This window comes from Seriola aureovittata, chromosome 14 (genome assembly GCF_021018895.1).
Source record: "Seriola aureovittata isolate HTS-2021-v1 ecotype China chromosome 14, ASM2101889v1, whole genome shotgun sequence".
In the NCBI taxonomy this organism is placed as follows: domain Eukaryota; kingdom Metazoa; phylum Chordata; class Actinopteri; order Carangiformes; family Carangidae; genus Seriola; species Seriola aureovittata.
This window is the reverse complement of record NC_079377.1, coordinates 10862367-10885528: the sequence shown is the minus strand read 5'-3', so window position 1 is coordinate 10885528 and position 23162 is coordinate 10862367. Positions and strand designations below refer to the sequence as shown.

The 23162-nt window shown below is 39.8% G+C and overlaps 1 protein-coding gene across 4 annotated transcripts in view; it reads left to right on the top strand.

Moving 5' to 3' along the window:
• The window catches only part of LOC130180987 (collagen alpha-1(XIX) chain-like), a 94860-nt gene extending 72265 nt beyond the window's left edge, over positions 1 to 22595 (top strand). For 3 of the 4 annotated variants that reach the window (XM_056394698.1, XM_056394697.1, XM_056394696.1), the window contains 20 exons: positions 1387 to 1491; positions 1662 to 1715; positions 2192 to 2245; positions 3258 to 3311; positions 3475 to 3528; positions 4087 to 4131; positions 5218 to 5268; positions 5432 to 5476; positions 6394 to 6420; positions 7566 to 7619; positions 8390 to 8434; positions 8783 to 8827; positions 8925 to 8987; positions 9425 to 9460; positions 11068 to 11112; positions 11619 to 11762; positions 12990 to 13056; positions 13149 to 13286; positions 16577 to 16654; positions 19083 to 22595. In XM_056394698.1, coding sequence (XP_056250673.1) covers positions 1387 to 1491; positions 1662 to 1715; positions 2192 to 2245; positions 3258 to 3311; positions 3475 to 3528; positions 4087 to 4131; positions 5218 to 5268; positions 5432 to 5476; positions 6394 to 6420; positions 7566 to 7619; positions 8390 to 8434; positions 8783 to 8827; positions 8925 to 8987; positions 9425 to 9460; positions 11068 to 11112; positions 11619 to 11762; positions 12990 to 13056; positions 13149 to 13286; positions 16577 to 16654; positions 19083 to 19183 — 1305 coding nt within the window. In that variant the 3' untranslated portion in view covers positions 19184 to 22595. Of the gene's footprint in view, positions 1 to 1386; positions 1492 to 1661; positions 1716 to 2191; positions 2246 to 3257; positions 3312 to 3474; positions 3529 to 4086; positions 4132 to 5217; positions 5269 to 5431; positions 5477 to 6393; positions 6421 to 7565; positions 7620 to 8389; positions 8435 to 8782; positions 8828 to 8924; positions 8988 to 9424; positions 9461 to 11067; positions 11113 to 11618; positions 11763 to 12989; positions 13057 to 13148; positions 13287 to 13746; positions 15005 to 16576; positions 16655 to 19082 lie in introns of those variants that run through there. The other variant, XM_056394699.1, reaches the window with a different exon arrangement.
• The last annotated feature ends 567 nt before the right edge of the window (positions 22596 to 23162 follow it).

The window sequence follows — 23162 nt, the reverse complement described above, 5'->3', positions numbered from 1 at the left end:
CAGTATATGTATGACAACACAACATGGCCTCTATTATATTAGCTCATAGTGAGTTCAATCAACTACTATGAAACCTGGTATGCACCACTGTTTCTAACATACTATTCCATGTATTTCAAATCCAATGCAAAACTAAAAAAGTCCAAATAAGAAAATCCTTTCAGCTCCTTTCAGCTCCCACTTCTCTCACAGAGCTCATGGTTTAATGTAATTTCCTCAGGTAGATTTCCCTTGTCACTTAAACCTTCACCCCCAAATGTTAAAGCATTTGGTCTCTTACCAAAGATTTTTACGAGTCCAGTCCCTTAAACCACCAGGCTCGCAGCTTGTATCTTTATTTGCTCACTTTGAAACTGTGTTCCAACATGTTCATCATACATTAAAGTCATTGCACCTATGTTTTTCATTGTTTGCTAGACAGTGTTCAAATGCAGAATTTGCACTGGCACTACAAGGCCAAACCTAATTTGAGAGCACAAAGTTGAAAGACAGATCAAGTGCTTCTTTTATAGCTGTTACTTTTATAATAGTTAGATTCTATCAAAAACCTTTGCAAATTACTGATTAGTTCTCTTTTTTCTATTGCCTGAAGCAGATTAGTCACCTTACATCATGTTGTTACCAGCAGGACAGCACTTAGCTAAATTAAAGTATTTTAATTTTTAATACTAAATGCACTTCAACTCTCATAATAAATAACATGTCCTCATATGACTTCTCATTGATTGATAGAAGCCAGATGCCAGAAGTGTTGTAATCTTCTGTCACCCCTTCCTTTGGTGTCAATTTAAGTGCTCTGTTAGATTAAGCTACTTTATGCAGCCTTCATCAGAGTTGCTTTGTGGCACTCTAATTGTTGCTACCTACAAAAAAAGGCTAAACACGTTCAGCTCAGGCATTTTACATTTCATTCATAAAGTAAATAATAACATGCTCTCTGTAATCTCCTTATTTTCATGACAAGTATGTAGAGATTATTTTCCATTGTGTATTCCAGGCTCAGTTTCTAATTTAATTCTGCTGTTTAATGGTGCAGTGTACCTGCGTCTAGTGTCTCCCTCCAACTTAGAGCTCCCACCTTTCCTGAAAGGTGCAGTGCCTATATCAAGCCTGGATCAGGGACAATGATATTTAAGATTCTCAACTAAATGTCACAGTCAATGAGTTTGACAAAGTTCACCACTCACCTGGATGAGAGACACTCATGGTGGGTTCACATTATTTCTGCTATGTAGACATTTAGAGAGCACTTTGTGTCAGTTGGGGTCTTGTCCTCCACCCAGGGGATGTGACATAATAAAGGGCGAAAATGCAGTGCTCCAGCTCAACTTGATGAAATCTTATCTGTGCCACCACTTTTGCTTCCTGCCTTGCCTGCGCTGGCAGAATGCCTGCAGTGTGTGCCAGACGAGAGTCCCAGGGCTGCCTGGGCAGAAAGGAGAGAAGGGGTCCCCTGGAGCGCAAGGAGTAGAAGGCATGGTGGGAGAAAAGGTACAAGTAACAGCATCAGCTTGGCAGGCAATTTTGAACACACAGTGTAAACATGTTTATCTGACTATGATACTTTTCATTACATGACACATGTTACATGTCCTATTGGGTTTGCTTATTTAATACTTTGAATGCATGTGTGCTTCATTGTGTATTTCTATCCTAAACAGGGAGATCCAGGTGTAAGAGGTCCTACGGGTAACCCTGGGAAAGAAGGCCCAAAGGTAGACAAGGAAATATCAGGCATAAATATGTTAAATACTGTAAAATACATTCTTAATGTATTTGTTTTTTGTAGATCTAAATTAATTATGCAGTTTCTCAGTAGGAACAAAGAACCTGTAAAACTAATAGCCTGATTCTGTGATATTGTTTATTGAAATGTGTGTTTAATCTAGTATATAGTAATTTACATTGACAAACGCTTTTCAGAAATTGCCTTTTGGATTATCTCTGGAAGCTTAACCATCTGTTCTACAACTCATATTATTCTGTACACTCTTATGTGCTCACTGCAGAAGTTGTTGCTATGGATACTGTGTTATACCACAGTGAAACAGGCTAGGCAATTTCAAGTCTTGTGCTGTAAGAGGAGGAGAGACATTTTGAAGTTTACACCCATCAGCCTTTAGTTTTAGGCCTTTTCATGTTTGGTGAAAAACACTCACTTCCCTCCCTCACCGGTTCTGCCTTCCTGCAGGGAGTAAAGGGAGAGAGAGGGTTCCCAGGCCCTGCAGGAGATAAAGGCGATGAGGTGAGTGAAAAAAGTTTAATCTAAACAAATTAATCCAGTAGTTACCTAACCATCTGGAAGTCACTGTGACATTGAGAGGTGGGTTTTTCAAAAGAATGTAAATATATTGTAATGTCTGCCTCATCTTTAAGTCTGTCTACTCTGTAAGTCTTTTTTCAAAAGACGCTATCAAAAGCTATCCACAGTACTGCATGTGCACTATGCCCTAGCTTTTGCATTTTGACTAGCTACTTTATAAAGAACGTAGCGTGCCCTGCATGTGTGTGTGTGTGTGTGCTAATTAAAAAACAAGGCACTCTTTAGAGGAGCTGAGAACCATTTCATAGGTCAACTTTCAGCACTGAACTGAAATGACAGGAGATTTTCATTAACAAGCACCTTGTTACTAGATTGTACAGGCTCAATAAAAGCATGTTTTATAGCTCAGTTTAAGTTTTTTTTTTTTTCCTTTTAGTGATGAAATAAATCATTGAGGAAAACACATGCAATGCCATTCCTAAAATGCAATACAACAGTACAGAAATGCCTTATCCAAACAAATGAAAACAGATGCTGTACACGTAAAAAAAACGCCCCACCATAGACAATTGAATGTTTCGCCGCTTCTGCACATTCAAAGGATAGAAAAGTCTTCTGAATCACCCTCTACACTGTAGTTTGTGAGCTCTATGTGGTGTAATTTTTCATCTGTGATTGCTGTTGCTAATGGATTCCTGGAAAACCTTTCCAGGCAACAAGAGCACAGGCAGACCAACACATTACACAGTACCTTACTCCTTAGGTAGAGAGTATCTGTTTAATGTGTAATGAGCAGCCAGTTATTTAGCCGGGCGTGAGATTCGGGCTGCTCGGTGTTCACATTGAAGTAATGTAACATTTTATCTTTTCAACATCCTACTTCTGAGTAGAGCCAAGAGGGTTTACTGGAAGTCCAGTGTTGCTGTAAAATGTGTAAATATTCTTTTTCAAGATAAATTACTTAAAAAACTGTAATCCACTTTGTCTCCTCCAGGGATCTACAGGAGTACCAGGACTTCCTGGTGTGACTGGTCGTACAGGGGCCGCGGTAAGAAACCTGTCCTTTACGTGGCCTGATCTTGTACAGAAACTCATAACACAAAGTAGTTTTTCATGGTAACAGGTCTATTTTATCGCAACATGTGTGAAGTTTTTATCTGAAGTTTGTGCTCAGATCTGATTTCATTGCAAGGATGCTGTTCTGTTTGCAGGGGCTTATGGGTAGACCTGGTCCCATGGGCCAACCAGGAGGAAAAGGAGAAAAAGTAAGGTGTTTTACCAATTAAGAATTTATATACTGTATATATATATAATGCAGCTAGTGTGTATATATTCCTGGGTTTTTATACACAGTATACAGTGGATGAATGTTCACACTATGACTTACTTAAAACTCAAGTATTCAGATATTTGTAGTTGGGTACTGTAGTGCAAAGCCTGTAATAAATTAATGTAACTGATTGTGAGTATAAATAACATGTTTTCCCTTAAAAAGTGGTTTCTTCTGAAATCTAAAAAATAGATACAAGGCAAAATTAAAAACTAAATGGCTCTAGCTCCTATGATAAAGGTTTTGTTTCCTAACCATATTAAAGATAATAATTTAACAAATAATGTAACAGTAATAAATAATTTCAAGCTTTTTATTGTTGCTGTATACATCAAAGTCTAGGAAACAAGATCTCTTGAATCTTTGATTTTTTTTGTCAGCGATTGCAAATGAGGTTCCATATCGTCGGATTACATTAGCATGGGACGGTGCTTAGTAAAGATTTGCATTTTCACAGACGTGTTTAAGAATTCCTCTGGTTTGTGTTTTGCAGGGAAATGAAGGACCCCCAGGCAGACCAGGGCTTCCAGGGCCTCCGGTAAGTTCCTTGTGCTTCAACAAGAGCCAGCTGCTGATAACGAGTCTCAAAACCTCAGTTAGGGTCATAGATTCTGCATGGCCCTCATAAACACGCGAAAATACAAACACACTCCTTTCTTTCTGTTTTTAAAAAAATCGAATGTTACAGGCTTAAACCCATCTATTCAACCAACTTAGCACATTGAAAGCATTTAAACATGACTTTTATCTTGCTTTTATCAGCACTTCAAAAATCTTCTTTTCCCATGTTCATGTGAAGGTCAGAGCGAGAACCTTGCCTTGGCATCTCCTGCTACAGAAATTGGCATCAGTGCACTTACATTTTTCTCAGTCTGACAGTGTTTAGTGTTACAAGAAAAGCATAACTGACATACAAGTAAAGATGTGATGAAAATTGTAGCGACCTGCGCACTGGCATTGAATCATGCACCCCCCCCCCTTAAAAGGCCAGTGAGTAAGCACTTCCAAAGGCAAATCTATAATTCATCAGCCGTCCCCTTGAACCTGCCGTGCCCCCCCCCACACACACACACACACACACACCGTGGTCTCATAAACTGCAGTCTAGGAGGACAGGGGATGGCTCAGTGGCCTGAAAAGGGCACAGGCATCCACTTGCTTCTAAATGAGAATCTTGACTCCTTCTACATTTACAATAGCTGCCCTCTACCAATGTATCATGAGAAAAACATTCTTTTAGAGTCTAATACCCAAGAAGTCTAGATTACCTAGACTAGTTCTCATAGCCAAATCTCTTTTAATCAGTGCGCTCCTTTGTATTTCTGAGACACTCGTTTTTTTTTTTTAAATACGATTGGCTCAAGGATTATCAAGACAAGTCTACTGTTCTCAGTTTTTTCTGTTCTTTTCACTTCTCACTCTCTCGCACTTCCTTCTCTCCCTTTGTGTAATCACCAAATGAGCTATTGATCTCTCTCATGTAGCTTTTAAGGGCTTAACACTGTATAACTGCTCCAGACCTACTGTACAGTTTTCTGTAAAGACTCTTGGTGCCTAAAACTTACAGAACAGTGAGAGGAGGCTCTGAGAGGACATGTCTGATTTACTGCTGATTGTGTTTCAGGGTGTACCCTATGTGGAGGGCAACGGGATGAGTAGTCTGTACAAGCTGCAGGTAAAGACTTTTCAAATGATAGTGATAATGTCATTGTGATCCATTGAATGCATGGTGCAGTGCCTTCAGTCATACCTGTGAAACTAATCTGTGCTTGTGGTTAAAATGTGTTTGACCCTTATTGAAATATATGTAGTAATAACGTAAAGAAATGTCATTTCAGAGTGGTGGAGCTATTTTAGGACCCCCTGGAGCTCCTGGTGCTCCGGTAAGAATAATCACTGTTAAGCCTGAAGCAAATCCTCTACAGTGCGCTGTGGAGAAACACTACCACATAGATATGTTGATACTGTATGATCTGTAGAACCTAGGAGAGCTGAATAACAAATAACCTAACCAGCCCTCCAGTGTTATCTCAGCTTCTGAGGCCCTTATATCACAGTCAATCATGTTCATTGAGAGCTGGTGGTCGGTGAAGGCCAAGAGGCTTCCTGACTTTCAAACAGGTGTCTCTGACCCGCCCCAGGACACACAACATCAATGATATGCAAAATGGTCTTAGAAGTTCAGCTGCTCTGCACAGTGCAAAGCCGAGGCGACCCGATTTGCTTATCAGCTCCCCCTGCTCCTCCTTATCAGACAGTTTGTAATCTTGTCCAGTCCTGGGAGACATTCACTCACAGGCCCTGCAGGGATCCATCCACCTCAACGAACACTTAAGGTGGTGACAATAAATAGACACTCCAATATCCCCGGTGCACAATGCACATGAACCACAGCTAAATCTTGAGGATGCTTCTCCCTGTACTGCATCCATCACAGCCCAACAGCTCAATCAATAAGAGAGCATCTTAATCAGGGACAAGGGGCCCACTTCTTCAATACTTCCTTGTTTTTTCAATGTGCGAAAATGCTGAAATGCTGAAAATGTAAAAATGCATATCCAGAGTTTGTAAAGCTTGTGTGATAACCGGATATTTTTAATCTAGCCTGAGAAAAGGCCACAGTTAGATATATTGAATGTAAGATTTACAGACAGAAATTGTGAGGCAATGATGCAAACTATTAATTTTAATGACAATAACTTACAGTAGCCACATGTCATTTCAGACTGTATTTATGATTTTTATGGTAGCAGTTGTCACATTCATGGGAGTAATCTGTCCTTTCTCCCTCTTTTTTAAGGGTCCCAAAGGAGATGAAGGACCTGCAGTGAGTTGAAGCTTTTCATTTTGGAATATATTTTTATGAAATATTTGTCTATTTTTGTGCTGCCGAAAAAATAGAGAAGTCAGAGTTGTCAGTTGCTTTCCATCACTGTCTCCGTGGTTCTCTCCAACACAGTCAATACACCCTCAAGCCTGAGCACTTAACCACTCTCAGTAGAACTCCAGCACACAGCAAAAAATGATCACATCTCCAGCAAATATGAAACTGTTGTACCATATTGTCTTGCCAGTGGGAACCTATGAACCCTCCTTGCACTTCAAATGCCCACCCTCCCTCCCCCCAAACTGACGGCTGAAAACAATCCACACAGACATGGAAACAATTTGACGCATCGACTCGAATTCTTTATTCTCACAGGGCCAATTGCATTTTTTATTGTTTTGTTGCACAGTGATTTTTCACCAGGATGTTAATTTGACATTTTAATAAATTGTGTGAGTGGCTCCAGTGCTGTGGTGGAATTGCCCCAATCCGTCTCACAGCTGATCCTCTGGCTGGCCCACTCTCCCCTTAGCCACACTCGCTTATTCATGACAATCTACATGTGTGACAATTACCTGCACAATCCGTCTATGTCAGCACCAGTTGCCCCTCTATTCAGTGTAATGGCATTTCTCCATGGCAGCTTGAGCAAGATGTGGTAGATAGAGGCCATCACTTGCTCGAGAACAGGGAATGGGTCTCTATTTATAGTGCAGAAAGCGACTAAGATTGTGACTGTCAAATGGGGCTCTTTTTCTATCCCATCTATAGTCTACAAGGTGTGAAAGCATCTGTCATAGATCATGTAATATAATACACTCAGGTCGAAGTATTGTCCTCTTAGGATTATCCTCATATTGACACATGAAGGGTTGTATTAACTGGCCGAGAATATCAAGAGGAGCAAGGACGATGTGTTAAATCTTGGCTCCTGCAGAATTTCATTTACTTGCCTTCATGTAGCTTTGATCCATATTTGCTTGTTTATGCCTAATGTTTACTTACAGCCTCATAATAATGTCCTTTGCCAAGCTCACCCTCCAAAAATAGCATCATTCCTTGTTGCGAAAATGGGCAAGTAACAACCCTAGTTTTTATCCGAAGTGCCCCTTTTTTTGAGCAGGTGTTGTGTGTTTCTCTCACAGGGGGAACAAGGGGCCATGGGTTTACCCGGGCTGGAAGGGCTACCTGGTGCCAAGGTAAGTGACAGTATCGGCTCAGAGAGGTTTCTCATCCGCCATCACCTAACCTGATTAGAAAGTAAAGGAAAGTGTTTTCTCTCTACTTCATTCTCATTACAGAACATATTATGTGTAATTTTCTGAAATGAGACATCCAGCTGAAAATAACTCTAAATAAAAGGCTTGCCAGTGTGAAAGTGAAACACATTATGGGTTCCTGTTGAAGTCATGAGTCACCTTAAGGGAAAATAATTATGTTAAGAAGAATTCAATCACTTCTTTTTTGAAACACTGACTGAACTAATTTCAGGTGGAAATTTTTGAAACTGGAAATGCAGTAATACCACGGCAGTTTGAAGCTAAAGTGTTTATGTTAACAGTTAACCATCCGCACAATGAACGGCTACTATTGGACGCATTTATGTTAATGGTACAAAACTAGCCCTGCATGCAACTTCTCACAGCTTCCTGTACCTAAATCTGTATGAAAGAGCTGATGTGTGTGTGTGTTATACGATCAAAGGTGTGACATATACAAAGGTTATTTAGTTTAATTTAGTGTAGCTTAACTTTGTAAGAAGGTTGTTATCTACATTTCAGATTTTTCTGAGTAAACAGCGTATAGTGCATTTGTTAGAAACACTGAGGTGCCCAGGAGCATTCATTATACCCAGGTTTAGGCAGTTTCTGATATCACTACAAATGTGTCCGCTTCACATGAAAGTGATTTATGTGTATTCTTCATGTGTATGCCTTCTTACTGACACATGTTGTTGGGTTTCTTTCAGGGCGATATTGGTTTTCCTGGTCCATCCGGGATAGCAGGTCCTCAAGTAAGTGAGTTTAGTTTTTTTTGGGAGGTTTTTCTTGATTAATTTACCTTGACTCATGCTCCTCCATGATCAGTCTGTGTTGTTTAAGTCTGCTGCTGGCAACAAGTCGATGATGTTTCATGAAGCACTCAGAATAGCAGCTATCAAAACAAAAGTGCCATAACACCACACTCCTTCCTTTAAGAGCTCGGATATAGACCTGTGGTATGTACAGTGGATTTTCTGTGGAGCTATAGTAGCAGCTGGTTGCTATAAAATAAATGGGAGGTTGCAGAGGTGCAGTAGATATGACACCATTGAGGACCTGTCAAACACGGTCTGTTCTCTTCCTGTGTTTGTGATTGACAGGGGAAGTCCGGCACTCGTGGAGAGCCAGGGATCCCAGGAGAGCCGGTGAGATGCAGCATCTAACTCTCTTTGAGCTGTCAATCCACGCGTCATTCCTTTGTCACTGCCGACTGACACATCGGCTGTCTCTGTTCTCTGACAGGGTGAGAGGGGGCCGCTCGGAGAGACAGGATTCCCAGGGCCCGAGGGACCCCAAGGTGTTGCTGTAAGGATGCTACATGAAATCTGTTGCTCTTCGCTTTATAATCACAAGTAGATGATGCCAAAGAACATTCCAGTAATGTCCAGGTTGGAAATATGGCTTCGAATAACACACTGTTCCTTCACTGTATATCAGCAGGTTGTTTTACCATTACATGAGAAAAAAGAACATGATTCAAGGACAATATGGATAAAATATGTTAGCACTCAGTTGTCCTATAGATGATTACATTCTTCTATGTAATTACCATCAGAGATGGTTTCTGTAATTTTCCCTGTAAGCTCACAATGGAACAGTGTTCGCACAGCAATCAGGATCATTATCCCTTGGTTGAGATATCTCATTAACTGTGGAGATTACTAGGAGTGCAACAGTGCTGATCCAATCGAAGGTGGGAGCTGATACAAAATGTCTTTGTTTGTGTTGCGCTCCTTGAGCAGGGCAGACCTGGAAAAGACGGAACTCCTGGATACAAGGTGAGTTGTGCGAACACGCTGCAAATCCCCTTATAGAAAGTGCTTTACATCAGCCGAGCTACAGAAAGATGGCACAGCAGATTTTTATTCTCACCACCCCCGTCCCCCCCACCCCCACCCCCCCGCCAAAAGCTACAGCATCCTGAGTGCATTAAACCTATTTGCATATTTGAGATTTTAACGATAAAAACTAAATGGAATCCTGCAGATTTAAGGCTTTGTTGACTTTTAGTCTTTTTACCCTAATTATACAGTTAATGCTTTCAGGCAATGATAAAATGTTTGTAATAGAGGGCAGTAGACACTTAGATTAAATGTGCATTTTCCTGCCTGATGAACCTGGCTAAAATTGAAACAAATACTGCAGCAAAGTCTGTTTTTAGGTGACTGATCTAATTTATTATACGCTATTTACTACATAATCACACAGAATGGGCTCACAGCATGAAGAACAGATCTGCCATGAATAGCCATTCTCAGCACATTATACAATCTAATACCCAAAATGGATTGACTATGAATATTTCTGTTTTGCTCCTTGATTTACAAGATTTTTTCACCTTACACCTTAATGACAGCCCCAAGAGTTTATTGTTTTCTCATTATTATTGGTTAATATTCTTCCATCAAAATCTCACTATTGCACAGAGCCTTTTCTACAGTTTCATTCTCATGTCTTTCTGCCATGGTGCTTGACTTTGTGGTGGGACAACAGTGCCATCTAGCAGGTGGCTTTGCTCCTATACCCAGATTCGTTGCACACTGCTTTGAGGTTTAATGTAATGCTCAGGGAAGCATATTTCAGTGGGCAAGATGATAGATTTAAGCCTCCCATCAGGCACTGGGGAATACAGAGTACTGCAGATTAAAGCAGGCAGGGGAGAACAGCATCACAAAGAGATGCCCGCTTTAAAACCACATCATGCCAGATTGTCTTTTGCATGGCTCCTGTAATCCAGCAGGAAATTGATACAAAGATGCTCCCAGAGGTATTGCTGTGTGCGCAGTAAAGGGAAGCAATGAGTAGTGACAGGGAGGGATTGGAAGACACAAGATGTTGTGACATGAAGCCAGAGACAGGTATTTTCTCTCCCTGCGCCTCCATACAGTAGAGACAGCTGGTGGGAAAGCAGGCATTTCTAAAACAAAACAGGAGTGATACAGAGGAGCCGTGACATTGCAGAAGGTGAAACCCTATACAGGGAGATATTATACAATACAATACACCTGAGCTGAGTAAGAAGCAATCAATGCACAGTCATCTGAAAAAAAGTACATCTCTCAAAGTCAGGTAATTCAAGAAAAGCTCGCTCAGTTTTTTTTTTTTTTTTCTCAGACAACAAAACAGAAAGTTCTGCAAATATTAGAGTAAATATGAGCAACATGCCAATATGGTGGTTTTAAATAATACTAATCTCAGCTTCACGTCTACAGATTAGAATAATGGAGTTTTTTGTCTGCCCCTGCATGTTACTGAACATCAATACTCTGCGTGGATGAAAAGCTTCAGGGGTGGCATAATTTCTTTTTCCAATTATTCGCATTCCAGTTTACGTTTTTGTCTACAACAAAGCCTTAAAATACATTTTTCTGCTCTTACTTCTAAGGGAGCTACAGGTAGAGCAGGGGACAGAGGATCCAAAGGAGAACGTGTAAGTAGTATCATGACTGTTTTCCTAAAAAGAAGCTGTTTTTATGGCACAGACTATAATGCACAAAAAAAAAGGTTTTGATGAATAGTAATGAAAGTCTTCACTTCAGCACAAATATGACTAATCCCCACAAGCACATAAGCACTGGATAAAGGCATTTAACGCTCAGTACAGTTTCCTGTTGTATTTGCAAGGCAAAATTAAAGAGCTCTGTCACACTTCTGCAGTAATCTATTGCAAATGCTGGTAATGGAGGATGCAGAATGAGGCTTTTAGCTTTATATTTGGCAACAGAACTCCAGGACAGGTGACTGACTGGACACATTAAGAGAAATGGGTCGCTGTGTACTGCATGTTAAGTGATACAGTTGGGTATGAGTAAGAGCTAAAAATTATAATGACTGTGCTGTAGCTTTTGCCAGTCAGTGATTTTTTTATCTTGATCTGTATGATGCAAAATGTCTTTTAGTATTATATAGAGCTAAGTCTGTGCTGCTGTAACACAGGGTGATGCAGGGATTCCCGGAGAAAGAGGTGTTCAAGGTGAGAGAGGTCGCCCAGGTGATCCTGGCCCCATTGGACCGATCGGACCACAAGGCCAAAAAGGTGATCCTGGCCCTCCAGGACAGCTGGACAGTGTAAATCTCCGGGTAAGTTGTAAATTAGCAAATTCCTCAGCGCAAACAAAGACTGTATTCGCAGATGATTAAAGCCTTAATCAGCCTACCCCCTGCATGAGCTTGTGTAACTAGTTCACTTCCCTGTGTGGAAAATGGTGCAGCCACAGATTTCTGCATGAAACATCAAACAAGGCTGTGCAAGGGAGGTTGCTGTTCTCTTTCTGCTCAACACTTCCCACTCCTGATCATCTAGGCGCAACAGAAGGTCAGAGAGGGAGAGAGATGGAGACAGAGAGAAAGACAGAGATATGTGGGCGTGCCTAGAGATCTGCAGAGCAGTGAAAACACCTCCGTGTGTCACAGACATTTTACACATACTGTACGCAGTCACAACAGTTATATAACATTCACAGCAGAGATGAAAAACTGTTTTGAATGCAAAGATTCAAGGTCCAAGGCTGTAGTTGTTTGCCATTGCTACTGATGCAGCCCTGGAAAGATCTAACAGCGCAGTTGAGAAGGGTTCACATGACTGACATAAAGTATACTTTCTTTTTTAAACCATGTTATTCTGGGTTTCTTAAATCCTTTGAGTGCGAGAGCATATATGTTATATATTGGCTTTGATGTTACATACATTTAGAGCCAGAAAGAACCATGACAAGCTATACTTTTCCTGTTAAGTGCACATCTGGACATAAAGAAACACCTAGAAATCTCTTTATAGATGTATAATGCCAAATTTAATATTCTCTGAATGAATCCATTTTATTTCCAGCTGGGTTTAAGGTACAGATGTTACATTATAATGCAAGCTGAGTTTTCACTGAATAGTTCAGAGTTAAGAATAGTTAAGAGCTGAAGAAATCAGAATATTAGCAGTAATCAGTCCGTCAGCATGATTTCCATGACCTTTTATAGATGAAATTTGTGATACAGACCTGTGACAAATTAAAGGAAAAATCACCATGAAGTATCTTAGTCAGGTGTTTTGATGGTGGTGCTGATTCACATCATCTTCATACTCATCAAACCATTCAGTGCCCCCTCGTGCCCTATGGATGGAGACATTGTGATCCTGCTTCTACTCATTTTTCCTGTAATTTATCACTCGTCTGTATATGACAGGTATCTTCTTGATTTTCATGCCATGTTCACTATATGAATGAAAGTTTAGTTACTGTTTCCGTCTCCTAAATGTTTTTTTTTTGTGTAGCAATTCTTCAGTGAATTTCATGTTATTCTCTGTACACACAGGGTGATCCCGGCTTCATGGAGGAACTCAAAATGTTTATTCGAAATGAAGTATTGAGGGTCCTTGAAGGTACCATTCTGTCCATCTATATTCTGCGTTTTCTCCCTTGTGTCATCTCTAAGCATTTTACATTTGAAGTTTTTATTTTTCTTACCTTGCAGAGAAGCTGTCGAGCGCTGCCATGCTTCAGAAGACACCTTCAGGCATCTTAGCTTCACAGGTCCAAGGGCCTCCAGGACCTCCTGGCAAGGACGGATTGCCAGGCCCGCCAGGAGAGCCTGGACCTCCTGGTCTTCAAGGTAGGAGCTAAAGTTGGAAGGCGGAACTGCTGGACCGTAACACAACCTCAGAAAAATAACCACTTCTGTTACAATATGAATAAGAAATAACATTCTTTATTTTTGAAAACTGTTTTTGAAACTTGATTAACCATTTGTTGCCTGATGTAATTGAATGTTTATGTAGCCATGGCATATGTGTACGGCTCCTTGGTGCTTTAAATATACCAATTAGTCCAACCAGCATATGCTGTATCACACATGTAACCTTTTTTTTTTTTTTTAAAGGAGGCAGCATTTACTATTATAAAACCAGGGCTGCAGGTTGGCATGAACTCAGTTTAAGATGTTTTTCTGCATGCAAAGAGTTGACATTGGTAACTGGCTGGGTTGGGGTGAGGGCACCAATGTAGGCTAACGCTTGCATTTTGTAGGGATTCATGGGTATTTTTCTCTTGCTTACACCCACATATCAATGCAGACTGAGGGGCGGGAAGCAGAGGAAAGGCCAGGAGTGTGGTGCACAGCGGCTCTCTGGGAAATATGAAGACAAACGAAGAATTGGCTCTGAATAAGAGAAAGTATTATCAGTGCGGACAGGAAAGAGCCACAGTATTGATACCTCACTCCAGGAAAGAAAGCTCCTAAAATATAAAAGGAGCATAGTCAGGAAAGCGGGTGAACATTCTTTATCAAACTGACACAACTTCCTGACTGCTCATGCAGCATTGATGGTTTGCTGGTCAGGCATTATACCTCAAACTTGCCTAGAATTTCTATTGTGTCCGCAGCAGAACTACGGTATCTTAACTTTGGAAAGGGAGGAGCGTGTTACGTGTTGGTGCAGATCAAGACATTGCATCGGCCTTTCTCTTTAAGCTTTGTATCTACCTCACATTATTCAAGACCATTTACACGTTAACCCACTGCTATAATATAAAATGCTTCTTTCATTCATGAATAATATAGTAAAAGTAGTATTTGTGCTGTGTTAATGCCACTCGCATTACACGTCTTGGATTTTGTTCTGCTTGTTTAATTTTTTTATGCTTCAAACGTGTTTTATAGGTGATTCTTAATGCAGCTTTGCAATAAATATTTATTGAAAATAAAGAGGAAAGTTATTTCCCTTGATAAATCAAAAATTCAACAACTTCTTAATTTTTTCTTTGTTGACTTGTGCCTCCACTCAGCTGGGGAGAGAGTTTGAGGTAATATTTCCTCATTATTTCTCGTCATCCTCCGCTGGAGACTGTGCTCCTCTGGAATATCCAATTTGACTTCTTCTCCAATATGCCAAAATGAATTGTTTATGGAGAAAAATAACCCCTCTGTTGGATTCACAGTCTTTTTTTCCTCATGGTTTGATTTCACAATGGTGAAAGTCTCAAGCTGTTAGAGAATACCCATAAGGATGCATGTTGAAGAGCATCATTTCTTTTTTGTTATTTTTCCCTCTTTTGTTGTAATTGATTGGTCATTCTATTCATCTTTTACTTCTGAGATCATAATGGAAATACTCACTGATGTAAGTCATTGTGTGTTAAGTGCATATTTCATAAATTCAAGTTTTGTTGTTTTAACATTCATTTTTTATTTTGTATTTCAGTGCATTCTGTATATTTATTGATACTGACTTAAACAAAGTGTCTTTTATTATATCAGGATATAAACTCTGTGTTTCAGAGCTGCTCTGCTTTGTGCTGTACAATATGAAAATGTCAGTAAATATCCAACAGTAATTGGTCTGTGATGGAGCAGCTGCTCAAAGAAAGGTGTTTTTTTGGTAAGGCAAAGTATGAATAAATAGATATTGCTGTTCATACTGTATACAACAGTGTACAACAGGTGCAAAACTGCAATCCTGTCAATCAAGTCTGAAAAACCACTCTGTGGCAATATTATTTTTTACTAATGTGTTTTGTCCATTAGTGCCCCTCAAAACAGTTTGTTTTAAACCATGTACCGACACAGTATGCCATTTTCAATTTATCAGTGTGCACCAGTCCAGCATGCCAGCCAAGCTTATTGCCCTGTGTGCTATTCAGTTTTTTTTTTTTTTGCTTAAGGTACAGTTCTTTTCTCCATGGTACGTCTCCTCCCTGAATGAATGCCCCAGGCTCTGTGAGTGTTGAAAGAAGTCTCATTATTGCGACAATGTGTGGATAGCCCCTCTCTCTTTGAGACTCAGTTTTGAGGCGTTCATAAGCCTTTTTTCTGAGATTTTCTCTGACATGTAAGCATTGAAGCATTTCCCCTTTGGGGCAGGCGGTGCAAAGCTTGATACTCCTTTCAATGTTTCTGATGCACTCCATGCAACTGCTGGTCCTGAGACTCCATTACTTTAAGTGCCTCATGGGGAAATATTTTCACAGCCCCACACATTCTTACTTGGTATGCTGCTGTTTTTGAAATGTAAAGACTTACCGGCTTTGCATGGAGTGAGAAAGCTTGCTGGCCTGACTTGAAGATTATTGCACATTTTTTACCACCTTTTTTGACGAACTAAGCATGTGCGTGTGTTCGCCAACACTTCTTTTTTCATCTTAGATGTAATCTAGTTTTCTCTCTGCAGCCAAATAGAAAAAGGCTGAGCTTCTCTGCACTAGCTTTTATTTCATTTTATGATCGTGTTTATGTTCTGGCAGAGAATTACATTTTTTTTTTTTACTTTATCATCATCGAGTCTAGTTGTCATGAAGAGACATGATTGTTTCCTGCATCTGTTGCATCTGTTTGTTTTCTATAGAATGAATCCACCTTTGATTATGCCTCTCTTGTCACTTCCTGAATGCCTCTAGTGACCCGCGTCTGACCCATGATTGAAAAAGACTATTGCTCGGTTTTGAAATCTTCAAAGACAGAAAGCCGTACAAGCCCACAACACCGCCTTCTTCGAACACTAATGCACAGATGGCTTGTTTGACGATTTTTATTTTGACAGAATGTCAGTTCTTATTTTTTATTATTAAGAGGTTTAGGATTGAAACTGGAAATCCAGAGTAGCCTATTTCTACATCAACTACAAAGGCTGCTTCTCTCAGCATAAGTGCAGACTTGATGCCTGACATTGTCATCATGTTGATGATGTTTATATCATCGAGAAGCTAATCTGTGATGTCGGAGTCGCTGCGCAGATACAGAGGTTACAAAAGTGTGTCCCCATCTTGACAGTCCTTGGATTTTAACATGTTATGGTATTCGTACTAATCTTACTAACTGTGCTACACAGTCCGTAAAGATGACACCACGCAGATCGGCTTCATCTTTGCAGTACTTGTATTCAGCCAAAGTGTTGTGTCTGTCTGCAGGGTACCGGGGTCAGAAAGGAGAACGAGGCCAGCTTGGTCTGGGGTTACCGGGAGATCCAGGAGTCATGGGGCCACCAGGTAAGAACACCACATTGGACTTCGAGGCATCCTGGCTAGAGCACTTCATTTTATAAAATTTATGTGTTTTGGACGTGATCACATGGAGACTTGAGCTACTGGTTGAGCAGACAAAGTGCAAGAAAGGAAGGAGTGATTTTGTGCAATAAATCTACAGAACAGTCAGGAGCAGGCACCAGTGAAGACTGCTCCCAGAGGAAGTGCTTTGTGCTCTTTTCCTTTCCATTCTAGACGTTTTTTCATCTTTACTGGTGCCTAAAAACATTAAATTAATCCTGCTGTAAATCTTAATATCAAGAATTTTGACAGAATTTAAAGTTAAAAAAATAACATCAAGTGAATAATACAGATATAGTTTTACTGCCACCTGGCCACACAATAACCATAAGCAACAGAAAACACAGTATTTGTGTCATATTTGTCGCAGAATGACCAGGAACTGCATTGACAACCCTGTTTCCGCCACATCTGCAAGTGTTTTTCTAACTGTCCACTAAAAGGAGGAAAGTGTAGTGTATGTCACTATGCTATCAGAGAGCTGGGGTTGTGTCACATCTCAAACCTGAAATTCTATTTCACCCTTCATTTGGTAATTCAGCATGCTGGAGATTAACACAGCTCCCAGATTGCACTATGTTTTCCAAAACTCAGGGACCCCAAAAGAGGAGAAAATGCTGCAGTAACGGAGCGCTGACTGTAAAGTTGGTGTTGTCATGGACAAAAGTTTCACTGAACACAACTCAAGTTGTCAGCTTGTCCCCTGGTCCTGTGAACTAAAAAATAACTCCCTTTACCCTGATGGAGCGATGAGAAATGGGATTACCTCACTGACTTCCAGTGTGTGACTGTAGGAGTTTATCATTGAACCTGAAGTCACTCAACCTACTGTATCTATCTATGTGCATAATAGATGTGTAGGGAAAAGGGGACCTAGCTGTGGCTCCTCTGGAGAGAACAAATCACGGCTGGTGGAAGACATCCTCTCTAGGGCCGCATAGAGATAGGAAGCACCTTCGGCACATCGGGTGGGGTTAGACTTCAGCTGTAGTCGCATCTTGGGGAGAGTTGGGAAGTACTTGAACAAAATGAATGTGCTGTTCTACGTTTCCCCTTTGCATTTAGATTTACATGTCTCTGGACAATGAAATATTATTTCTACCAACCAAAAATTTCTGTCACTTGGCCATCATAATGAGCGACAGTCTGTACTTGAGGAGGGTTCATGAGGAATAGGATGTATGAGTCACATACAGAAGACAGGCAGACGGTAAAAGTCCTCCTGACAGGCCACAACCTCCAATTGCTGTCTTTGCATCATCTCTCTTTGTAACCGACTTTGATGGTAATTACTCCTGATGGTGCTGTTGCTAAGTCATGCCCACCTGTGGTGCATTAGTTATGTGCTGTTCTGTAGCTAATTAGCAGGGTTAAGCTAGCAGCTGTAAGCAGCCAGCCAAAGTTGTCGCCTGAACGCTAATTTAAATAATTGGAGGGTAAAAAGATTTTTGATTGTTCTGTGTACCTTTCAGTGTCCACAGCAGTTTGTGTGCAAGCAGTTAGAGGAGACGGATGTGGCGGTGAGGAAAGGGCAAATTGTGTTTTCACAGGGAGGGAAAGGAGCAGTGTCTGTGCTTCTTTTTGTACGAGCTGTAGAAGAGCTCCCTCCAGCTGTGACTGCTCTGACTGATGCAATGGACACTTCCTAGGCTGGATTGCAGTGGAGGGTTGTTTTTTACAGGCTTACAAAGACACGTTGAAAAGAAAATGAAAGTGTTGCTTGTATTCGTGTTTGTACTGTACGGACACGATGTGAGAGACAAGGGACTGACGTTCAACTGCCTCTCCACCTCTACAAGCTGTTGCTAAGTAACATGAGATACTAATGTCTGCCATGATGACCTCGCCATATTAGAGAGTGAGGAAATGTATTTTCTCTGTCCGTTAGTGTCATTACAGTGAAATTAAAAAATGTATTAAGTGTAAATGAGATATCCAGCTTTTGAGGAAAAAAAGGAAACATGCTAGAAATGCTTGTTGGTGTTAAAGTGAAAAACATTATGGGTTGCGGTTGAAGTTAGGCTGTGTTAAGGGAAAATGATAATGTTAAGTAGAAGTTAGTGCAGGCATTATAGCTAGAATTAATATCACAGTAACATATTATTAGATAGATAGATAGATAGATAGATAGATGAAAGGATAGATATCAATATAAAGTATCCTGTAACATTTTGGATTTAAACCAGCCATGTATGAGTATATACTTCCATACAGTATGTCACACATCTTCACTAAGAGAGCCAGTGATGACTGTGTGTGTTTGTGTGAGGGAGCGTCTGCCTGCCTGTTTTATCACTAATGGAAAGCTCTACTGAACAATGATAAAGTGCATTTCAGCACAGGAATCAATAATGTCTAATTCTCTGTCAAGGCCCTCCTGGGATCACCTCTTCAGGCCCTCCTGGCTCTCCAGGGCCCCGTGGACCTCCTGGGACGTGTGACCCCAGTGACTGCCTCCTTCCATCCTTATGAACCCAGCAGAGTGGTTTTGGGCTAGTTGGAAGACAGACGTCCAGCTCCGAGCTCAGTGCAGCAGCCGCGGAGCAGGAAAACTGTATCTGACATCTTCCTCAGATCCGGTTTATCAGACAGACTCACAACTGACCTCTTTTTGTTCACTTTACAATAACATTTGGATGCAGTCGGGGTTTTTGTTCTTCTGGGATTGCTGTTGGGTTTGTTTTTGAATGAAATGGCAAACCTTTGAGTTTTATATTATTTTCATTACCGTGCTTTTAAGTTATTTCTTGTTTTCACATCCCCCTACTGTGATTTAATGCATTCCTTGTCAACTCTAATTATGCCATTCAAGACCATGAAATGACAAGTTCAGTCCTGTCTGAAAACATGATCTTAATTATTTGTTTGTCTCCTTAATGCGCATGCCTATGCACTCCTCTGTTCTTATTCAGATAAGCCAATGTGCTGGCAGAAGGTACATCTCTTTTGTGTGTGTGTGTGTGTGTGAGAGAGAGAGAGAGAGCGCGAGAGAGAGATTAACTGAATGAATATGCTCGTTTTACATGTAGGTGGAAGAAAATTGCTGATTTTTGAAACACCTTATGCAACCAAAGGGCAGCAGATGTGTCTAATATGGAAATGATTTATTTTAAGCGTGTTCTTCTAAAGTCAGTAAGTAGACAGTAATATTATTATTAGGAGGTGAATTAATACATTTTTGGATTACTGCAACTTTTTTTTGACACATTTGCAGTGTGAATGATAATCATTTTTTAAAAGAATCTGCAGTATAATCATTGATAAAGATGTTTTCCTATTTTGTGTAGGTTATGCGTCGGCACTGAGCGCTCATAAGTGAAGTTTGCCATATATTTGTAACACAAAAATTTACAACTCATACTGTTTGTCTGACACTGTAAGGCACAGACATCAAGGACAGATTTTTCCACATGAGAAGAATGTACTTTAAACGTTGTCGTATTTGTTTAAAGAGTGTGATGTGACCTCACATTCACTGTTACTGTTGGTCTGATCTGTAAATAAGTTGAATGAGTGACTGTGTTTTTTTTTCCTTCTCTCTTTTCTTGTCTAATGGGGCTTATGATGGGACCTGACAATATAATTACAGTACATAAGCATAAGCTTAATGTGTCGTTGTAATGATACATTAAGGTTCTCACTTTTGTTCTCGCTCATACATCACTGCAGATGTTGATGAGTTTTTGTGTTTGAGATAATTATTAACGTATATTGTTTACATAGTGTCGTGTATGATGATTCCTCTGGTTTATTTGTATATTTTTGATTTTCAGCCACACAAAGGAAATCGGACTACTACACTACAACTTCAGACTTCTTATTCTGGTGAACCATTATACTCATAAACATACTTGAACTTTTTGTCGTTTGTTTTAACAGTATCATGGTGTACATCCTGGTTTTTCACTCACTGACCAGCACTGTGTGTCACTATGTACTGTCGGGTTTGGGGGTGTCTTAAGACTGGAGTTTATTTGATTTATTTATTTATTTGCTTTAACAGGTTTCAGGTTCATTTAAATGTAATTTCAGAAAGCTTTGAGTCAGCTTCACCTAAACAGGCCTTATGATATATCTTCTTCAGAAAGTCACATGTGATGGGCTGAATATCTTACTGAGGACAATCACACTGAAAATATGCAGAACTTCTTCAAGACAGAAAGAAAAAAGTTCCCAGCATTCATATTCTGCATTTTAATTCATGCCCTTTTTGAAGATTGTCATGGAAATGCACAATTTGTTCATTTAAAATCTAACCTAAACTTTATCACACTAAACAACAAAGTTTTATTTAGCAGAAAATATTAATGAGCCTGTAGCGTATATTATTCTGTTCATGCTTTCATTTTGAGCGCTGTTTAATGAAAGTTCGACTCAAAGGCTTTAAGTTCCCTTTTAAGTCTCCTGCTGTGATTAATGTTTGAAAAGTTCTGTGGGTGTATCTGAACTTTTGTGACGCTAAGAACTCAGTTCTATCTGAATTTCATCCTTTAAGATCTGTTTGACACTTTTTTTTTCTTTTCACTTCATGTCTCACATCATAGAAAGTCATCATGCTTCTCTTACACATGTAAATTATGATTCACATTTATTCTGATGCTGCAGAGGATTTTTTGTTTTATATTTTCTCAGCATGCCGACTTGGTTTTTTATCTCTGTTAAATTTTATCAGCGTGAGTGGGTCTAATTTTAGATGGGTATTGAATCAAATGTGTGCCACTGACTTCATTTGTGAGTTGAAAGAGCCCCCTGCTGGATATGTATTTATTTTGTCATTGCTTGTAATGTGAATGGAAAACAATCTTTCTTTGGGTTATAGGCTTCATGAAATCCTTTCTTTCTATTGGCCTCTGTCCTTTCATCACCCTAATTTTCATATTCGGCTTAATGGGTTCCCCTTGGAGACAATAACGCCGACCTTGACCAAATTCAAATGAGACAGCATCAGCAAACTAATGGGATCTGAACTTTTTGGTGCACTGATGAGAGACCAGCTCTCTGCATATATTGAATTTAGCTGGAATTGATATTAATGTGCATTAGTTTGTGACTTCAATTTAGCTAAACAGAATGATAACTAGGGAGAACAAAAAAGAAAAAGGCTGCTGATGTCACAGCCCACTTCACTGGCAATTTGGTGCCAGCCATTTCACAGCTCTCCAAGTTAAAATCCATTTATTCTAAGTGGAAAATGTCAGATGAAAGCAAACTAAGGATGGAGGTGTTGCAGGTTGAAGCATCCTTCAAATGAAATGCCGTTTTACTTCTAAAGATACGATTTGTGAGATAATGCAAAATTCACTTAAAACAATAACACCAGTTTTACACATCCACATCTTTCATTTTTGGCTGATTGTTTTTACAGTAACGTAACCTGATCCTGTTGCCACATATAATCTAATCTTGTAAATAAGCTTGTAATGAGGGGGAATATGGATCAGCCTCTCAGCATGGTCCCTTGGATTAAAAAATGTCTGCCTGCTGCTCTCTCTGTTACTCATCTCTGCTCCTTTATATAAGCTCATATTGTGCCGAGTGATTTTAAATGTGTGTTTTTGAAAATCTTTGTTTCGTTGAATATCTACCTCAGTCTTGGTTTACCACATGTCTACATCATTAGCTACTTAACACTGTTGCCTTTCACCGAAAAAGCAATTGAAACCTCATATGTATGTGAACAGATGTGCTGCAGTCCTGGATGTTGAGTATCAGTGGGCTTACTGAACTGTTGATAAAGACTCGGGGCAGTAATGATGATCCAGTGTGTATGTGGTTACCAGGTATCAGAGGTTATATTTTACACTTTTCATTGCAACATCTTTTATCTACACTGATTAATGGCACCTGCCTTACACGTGTGCAATAAATGTTATTCAGTGCTTTATTTCTTGTGGTCTCTTGTATTTCCTGTACTAACATTGCTTAAGTTACAGTTCTTTTATAATAAGTGGAAAAGAATATTTAGTTTGTGTTAACAGTAATAACTCCTATTAGAATTTCTGTTACCACTTAAAAAAAAACCCACAACAATGTTTTGTTCTGTCAGACAGTTGAGATTTTATGGAATAACCTTAATTCATAAACATGCTAAGATGTGTATAAAACCTGTTCTGAATGAAACATATGTTGGAGTTTCAAAATTCATTGTTCTTTCCATTTAGTAGCTGTTCTGGAGCTTTTGATCATATCACATTGTTGGTGAAAAAATGTAAACAAGAAGTCCTTATAGAGCTCAGAGGAGATGGAAATTTTGCACATGCACATTTCATGGCAAGTGGGCAAACCCCATCTGCCGCTGAAGATCATGTGATAGGAATGAAAGGTGAGGAACACCTACTAAATGAACTCGTGAGATTGTGATATTGTTGCTGTTTGTCGGCATCAATATTTTTGCTTTGTGAACAGTTCTTGAAAACAACTGAGAACACTGATTTTGCATTTCCTGACATTT